This window comes from Parasteatoda tepidariorum, chromosome 4 (genome assembly GCF_043381705.1).
Source record: "Parasteatoda tepidariorum isolate YZ-2023 chromosome 4, CAS_Ptep_4.0, whole genome shotgun sequence".
NCBI lineage: Eukaryota > Metazoa > Arthropoda > Arachnida > Araneae > Theridiidae > Parasteatoda > Parasteatoda tepidariorum.
Window position 1 is genome coordinate 71,788,229 of NC_092207.1, and position 7,622 is coordinate 71,795,850.

Consider the following 7,622-nt stretch of genomic DNA (forward strand, 5'->3'; position numbering starts at 1 on the left):
TTCCCTTTTGTTAATATTTTTCCTTTTTATTTAATCAAAATATTTTTTAAAATTTCCATGATACTTTTCTTTAGAACTATGTTTAATGCAGTTTTCAGTTTCATATAGTGTTTCAAGTTGAAAGATTTTAATCTATATGAAAATCAAGAGAGAAACTAACGTACTTCCTTCCTCTATGACTTTCCACACGCTAATGGGGACAGCATGTGAAGTGTTGCCATAGGAAAAGAGTTCTGCTCTACGCCACCTGCAGCCCATTTCGATCGCCAATATGGAACAGGCTCCGTGGAACATATTTATAAAAATTATGTAAGTCGAACTGCTCGCACATATGCGAAATATATTTACGTGCTATCGCATTTTTGATGGCATGCTACCAAGGATAAATTGCGTTTAGCTTCTCATTGCGTTTGCTTTACATGCATGAAAATATCGTACTAGCTAGACAATTGGATATACTATAGCCTACGTCACAGGTTGTGTTATTCCTACTAAATTTAACCGATGAACGGCATTTTCTGCGAGCCGAACTTCAAGCCACAAATAAACAAACGAAGTGTTTAATCGTTTAAATAGCTGCTCGCCAGATTTTATTGCATTATAAAGAAAAGTAATTGATATTCGATTTTTGATTAATAATTGATTTATGTGGATAGTGGCATAGAATTTAGCATTGCGTCGTAGTAAATGTTTATTCCTACTATGGAAGTAGTTGTGTTTTTTTTATATTGTACCCAATTGGAACCCATGTAAACTTATTAAGGACCATTTTCACTACATGTGTTTCGCGCTTCTCACCACCTTCGGTGATTGGAGATGCGTGAATATTTTGCAACGTAAACGGTACCTTAGATTCTTCAAAAAGTGTGATTGGCACATAGTATATGAGTAAGCTACAAGCAAACTTTCTTTTTAAGCTTAAAACATATTTTCTATTTCCTAGTCTAAATTTTTAGCAGCCGTTTAAAATGTCTCTTTCTTGCAATTTATGTTGCAAAACATTTTCCTGTAAATCTAGCCTAAATAGACATAAATTAGTTCATAACACAGCAAAACGGTACTCTTGTAATTTTTGTGATAAAGTGCTTTCGTGCAAATCTAGCTTAAAGAGACATTATTTAATTCATACCCAAGAGAAATTGTATTCCTGTGATTTATGTAAAAAAAAATTTGCATTGAAATCAAATTTATCGCAGCACTATATTTCTCACACCGGTGAAAAACCTTATTCGTGCTCATTGTGCTATAAAACGTTTTCTCAGTCAGGTTACTTGAATACTCACGCGAAAATTCATACAAAAGAAAAACCTTATTCTTGCAACGTATGCGAAAAAACATTTTCTTTTAACAGTAATTTGAAAAGACATATTCTTTCTGTCCATTCTTCTGAAAAACCTTTCTCTTGTAGCCTTTGTGATGCAAGTTTTTCCCTAAAAGAGGGTTTAACTCATCATCATCTTTTTCATACTAGAGAAAAGCCATATTCTTGCATAGTGTGCAATAAAAGTTTCAGTTGTCAAAGTCATTTATCTAGACACGAAACTGTTCATAGGAAATCAAAATATTTTTGCAATGTTTGTAATAGATCATATTCTCTAAAGCAAAGCTCAACTGAACCTTCCAAAATTAAAGCTGATGATGAAAAATCGAATTTTTGTAAACATTTCACTCATAGTGATATATTATCTAGTAGTGTTGACAACTTTATTTTTGCAAAGAAGCAAACTTATCGTTGCTCAGTATGTAGTAGAAATTTTTCATCCGAGGCTAATTTGCATCGTCATGGTCTTATTCACAAGACAGAACAGCCATATACATGCATATTTTGTCAGAAAAGTTTTAGAAATAAAAGTGTATTGACTGTTCATTTGCGTGTGCATACCAAAGAAAAGCCTTATTCATGTGAGGTGTGCAATAAAAGATTTTCAATTAGTAGTCATCTATCTAGGCACAGGTGTGTTCATAACAAAGAAGATTAAAAGCAACTTAATGCATTTATGCCCATAACAAAGCACATTATTCTTGTAGTGTGATCAAAACTTTTCAAAGAAGTAGTTTAATTTTGCATTGATATGTTCAAACAGGAGGACAGCTTTATTTTTGTAATTTATGGCACATATCTTTTTTCTCACAAAGATTATTTATCTTTCCTTAAATTTGTTCCCATAGGACAAAAACTGGAAAAGTCTAGTTTAAAACCTACTCTTGTTGTTTTGAAAGTTGCCAATGTGGCAAGTTTTTACGAACTGTCCCACAACTAAGTTGAAACTGCGAATCGAAATAGCAGCAAAATAAATTAATAATATTTTTAATTAATAAATAACTAAGAAAAATTTTGAAAATTAACTAAATAATATTTTAATAAATTAGAAAAAAAAATTTTTTTACCTATTTTGCTGATAGATCCTCTTTAATTTAAAAAATTCATAAATAATCATAAAATTTTTGTAGATCAGAATAACTAAACTAAATAAATAATTAAGATAAATGCAAAAAGCATTTCGTCGCCAAGGGTGGCTTTGATTCAACCAGAAAAACCTTATTCTTGCTTTTTATGTAGCAAAACTTTTCTTGAACTAATTATTTAAAGCCTTATTCGTGTTCAATTTGTAACATATTTTCCTTAAAGAAGTAGTTTTTATGGCCATAGTATTGCTTAGACCAGAGAGAAATCTTTCTCTTCTTAAGTTTGTGCCAAACATTTTGCATATAAGTAGTATTTGACTAAACACAGCTGTGTTCATAACTGATAAAAATCGCAAAAGTTTTTTCTTTTGCTGTTTTTGTTGCAATTAAATGAGTGCAGAAAAGCCTTTTTATGTTTTTCTTAAAAAACCCTCTTAAAGATTAAAATTTATGAGAAAGGTTTGCCAGAAATTATTTCTGAAAAAAATCATAATTATGTTTAATATATAAATTTGTTTATATAATTATATTCTATTTTGCAGTCCTTGATACCTTAGTATCTGCACACATGAGTTTTGCTAAAATTTAGCTTAGTTATTAACAGACTTAAACATTAATAAAGATAGTGCAAACTAAAACTGATTTTCTAAATCTTTCTTATTCTATCTAAATCTTTCTTCTGAAAAAACCAAATAAAATGATTCTCAAATTTTTGTTACCATGAGTTTCATTTCTAAAAGCATGGTCCATTTTTTTCCTGGTGTTTCATATTTTGAAAGGAAAGTTAACAGTCTAAAAAAAAATTTTAGTCCGGAAAAAATTGAAAACAAAATTTAATCTTGCAACAAAGCTTAATAAATAACCACAACAAATCTTTTTTTGGTGGTAATTATTTATTGAGTATATTCTTCGGTATCACTTGGTACAGCTATTTTCTTTTGATAATCATTTCAAATAGTTTTTTTAATGTTTTTTTTTCTTATAATGAATGTAACGAATCTTTTTCAAACAATGGTAATTTATCTAGCTATAGTATGCTTTTTGACAAAAGAGAAGAACCTTATCTTTGCTTACTTTTTAACAAGTATTTTTCATACAAGGGTTATTTGATTATAAATAGTCAAATTTATAATAGATAAGAATTTGAAAAAAAAGGGGGGAAAGAAATGGTGATGTAACAAGCAATTTTGTGTTGTTTATGATAGAGAAAAGTAATGTTTTTGTTGTAAAATCTGTTATAGTAAAAATTTGATGCTAACTAGCAATGCCATGCTGTTTTTTACATGTTAAATTTTTTTTAAATATTTTTGTAGTTTATTTTTATTATTATGTATCATATTATTATGTAAATTATTATATATATAGTATTATTTTTATATTATAGTGTTGTCATTATTATGTGAATTAAAATTATATTTTGTTTTAAAATTATATACCCTGTAAGAGTTTTAATTTGACTAGTCATGTTACATTGTTCATGTTAAGAAAAAGTCTAATTTTTTAGTATGATATGTAATGGGGAAGTAAGAAGTGATTTTATGTTATTTATGATAAGGAAAAGTGATATTTTTGTTATATTGTCTGTCATAGTTAAAATCTGATACTAATTAGTATTGCCATTTTGTGTTTTTAATGTTAAAAAAATATATATATTTTTTAGTTTAATGTGTCTCGTAAGAATTTTAATCTAACTTGTCATGTCTCATTGTTCGTGTTCTCAAGTCATTTCTTTTAATATAATATGTATAATGTGGATTTTATTCTAATTAGTTATGTCATGTTCATTTAGAAAAATAGTTTGTGGTGAATTTTATTTTTGAACTATGCCAACCTTCATCTATCAGAAAGTACCTCTTGATAGAACCAAGTTAACATGTTTTATATACTAGGGAATTAGCATTTAATATTTATAGTGGTAGTTACGCCACAAGTTTTATGTGGTAATATACAATAAAAGTTTGCTTACATAAGTGCAAGCTTGTTGAAAATGCTTGTGTAATTAATGCAATTTGAAATTTTAAAAATTTTATTTTTAAACTTATCTTTACTTTATTAAAAAAATAGGGAAACTATGTTTTCTAGAACGCTTGTGCTAAAGGGTTTCTTTTAAGAATAACTCTTTTTTAAGAATGTACCAAAAAAATTTTTAAAAAAATTGGTGGTCCTGTTTAGTAAGTGTCCCAACTAGGGTTACAAAAATGTGTCAATATTTCCTTGGCGTAATAAATTTTTTTAGTATTACCATTCAATCAAATTTTTTTCTCGTAATTTATGTATTTTATAATTGTCTCGAAATGGTAATCTGTCTAACTATGTGCTTGTTCACAAAAAAAAAAAAAAAAAAAATCTTGTTCTTGTTTACTTTGTAACAAACAAATTTCACGTGAATGTCATTTAACTAAACATAATTGGTTTTATAACGGATTAGAATTATGCTTTTTTATTTTCAAATGGTGTTTTCACTTGAAATTTTATATTGCTTGTGATGAAAAAAGTTATATTTTTGTTACATGATATGCGCATAGTAAAAATTCTACTCTTATTATGTCATGTCGTTCATATTAATGAAAAATTGTATTTTTATAGTGTATGTATGTGTTTAGATAAAATGTATAATATGAATTTTAATCTTTATTGTATTATATGTTGTTTATTTTCAGGAAAGTCATAGTTTTATATTAACAATATACAATAAAAGTTTTTCAGTTAAAATCCACTTCTATATGTCTAAACATGTTCATTTAGAAAGAAAATAATTCTCTTGTAATAAACCGAAGTTTTGCATTATATACAACAGAATATAGACATAACCAAAGCAGTTTCATAATTAAAGCAGTATGTACGAATTTTTATTGTTTTTAAATTTTAAACAGGGCTTAAAAAATGTTTCTTCTTTTAAACTGTGCTAAAGAGTTAAAAAGGAATCGATTTATGTTGAATTCCTGGAGTGTTAAATTTGATTCTGATGAGCATGGGTGAAATAGATTTTAAGAAGATATTAATTTTCTAAACATCAATCATTAATGCACAAACATTGAACAGTCATCTCTTCTTCCTAGGGAAGATTATTTCTTATCCTTCACTAACTTTTAATTTTTTCACTTATTCAATACACTCTACTAACAAAATAAGTTACTGGTTTTGTGGAAATAACCAAATAGCTTATCTATTCTGACTATTTAAGAAAGCTTAGAAATATTATAACCTGAGAAGGAGTAAAGGGGTGCCCCGGTTAATTTTTATTAAAATCCCAAATTTGGAATTTAAATATTAATTTAGTGGCTGTTCAAGTGATGGAAATATTTAAGGACACTATAAAGATACAAGCTTTAACATTATGTCTTATTTAGTTTTTATTCACTGTTAAAAAATTATATTTTATTAATATTATATATATTCATTTAATATTATATATATTCATTTAATATTATATATATTCATTATTTATTATTATATATATTCAGACAGCAGCTAACAGTGTCCGTCTGTAATCTCTGAAATGAACTAACATTAAAAGTAACTTTATTTTTACTTTTTAAATTCTTTTTAATTATCCTAGAACACTGATGTTTTTTATAAAATTACCATAATTTCCCTCAACATATTTATTGTTTAAATATTTAGGCATGTGATTAATTAATAATTAAGAGTTTTGTACTAAAATTAAAACTGTATTTTAATGTACATGCATCAATTTTTAGAATACGGTTTTTAATAGTATTCCAAAAGAAATTTGGTACAAAAGTTGGATATAGACTCAATTAGACACAAAAAAGTATTGATACTACTAACAATGTATCAATAAACATTTCCTTTTGCAATCAAATCAGCTGTTATTGATATCCTCTTTCAATACTTTCATTTACTATCTATACTTATCTCTCCTGAAAGTATTAAAAAAAAACTTTTTCATTATAATACAATGCAAATTAATTCTAGCAACCTAAACATTTATTACTTATTGAAAATTATTCACAACAATTGAAATTAGCATGTCTAATTAAGAAGTTCATGTACTAAAACTCTGCTATGGCTGCTTTTTTAAAGTAAAAAAAATACGCTTTTATATTTCTTTTATCAAGCAGTCTTATAAGTGACTTCTCTCATATAAATGTTTTAATTTTAAAATTCATTTTGCTCTTAACATTAAATTTTCTTAATGAAGTTAATAACCTATATTTCAATAAAATTACTTAATTTTAATCATGCGTTGCATTGTTTGTCATTTTAAAATACTTTTTTTTTTAAAAATCATTGCTTAAAATGGAAAATATTTTCACTTAATTAATTTCAATTATTTTTATGGATGAGACTTTTAAGTCAATTTTTAATGATGAAGCTTCATTCTAGACAACAAGATTAAAAAAAATTTAAATATTTACTAGCATTGTTTACATAAAATTTAAACAGACATAAAGAAACCTAAAGCCTGCAGAAGAGACCTGTCTGCATTATTTTTTTCTTCTGGACTTTTAAATATTTTTATTTTCTTCAAGAAATTGATGATGAAGATAAAAGAAACCTTACAAAAATGGATTGCTTAAGGGTTCTCTTCAAAGCTCTTTCCCTATAAAAAATTGCTACTTTTTTGAAATATTGCTAATCAGGCAATATTACTATGCTATCAAATTATTTAATTAAAGTTAATTTAACAACTTAATTAATTCACTTTTAAAGTATTATTGTGATATTTTATAATAATTTGTCGATATTTTCAACTTAAATGAATAAGATCACAAGTATAACATTACACATTAGGATAATTTTTAGTCACGTTAGTATAATTTTTAAAAAAATCCGTTTGTCGGCTTTTTCAATTTTTCTAAATTTTGTTACAAAGGAATAATTTATATGCATTATATTAAAACCCCTCCTATCTACGTTGCCTTTTACGTATGACTTATATATATATATATATATATACACTGGTTATCATAAATTAAGGAAAAATCACAAAAATAGCGATAACTCTTTCAAAAGTAAGCCAAACCGTGCAAAATTTGCATATGTTGTCCACTAAGAGTAGCTGAGTAAAATTGCAATATGCAAATTAGTGGCGCTGCACTCGGCTTACGTCATCTGCCTGGAGCATAAAAGTCCAAGTTTGAGAGAAAGCACACAAATTTTACTGTGATTGCGACATTGAAAATCTGAGATAGCCAATTCGTAATAATGACCTCTAGGCATCATTTGCCTGAAGAACTACGATGGAGAGC

At 26.9% G+C, this 7,622-nt stretch overlaps 1 protein-coding gene across 1 annotated transcript; it reads left to right on the forward strand.

The window, feature by feature from the left end:
* Positions 1-920: 920 nt before the first annotated feature.
* Positions 921-5,122, forward strand: LOC107436288 (zinc finger protein 28-like). Its single transcript, XM_071180032.1, has one exon. It carries the CDS (start codon positions 969-971, stop codon positions 1,977-1,979), a length of 1,011 nt encoding a protein of 336 aa, XP_071036133.1. The 5' UTR covers positions 921-968; the 3' UTR covers positions 1,980-5,122.
* The last annotated feature ends 2,500 nt before the right edge of the window (positions 5,123-7,622 follow it).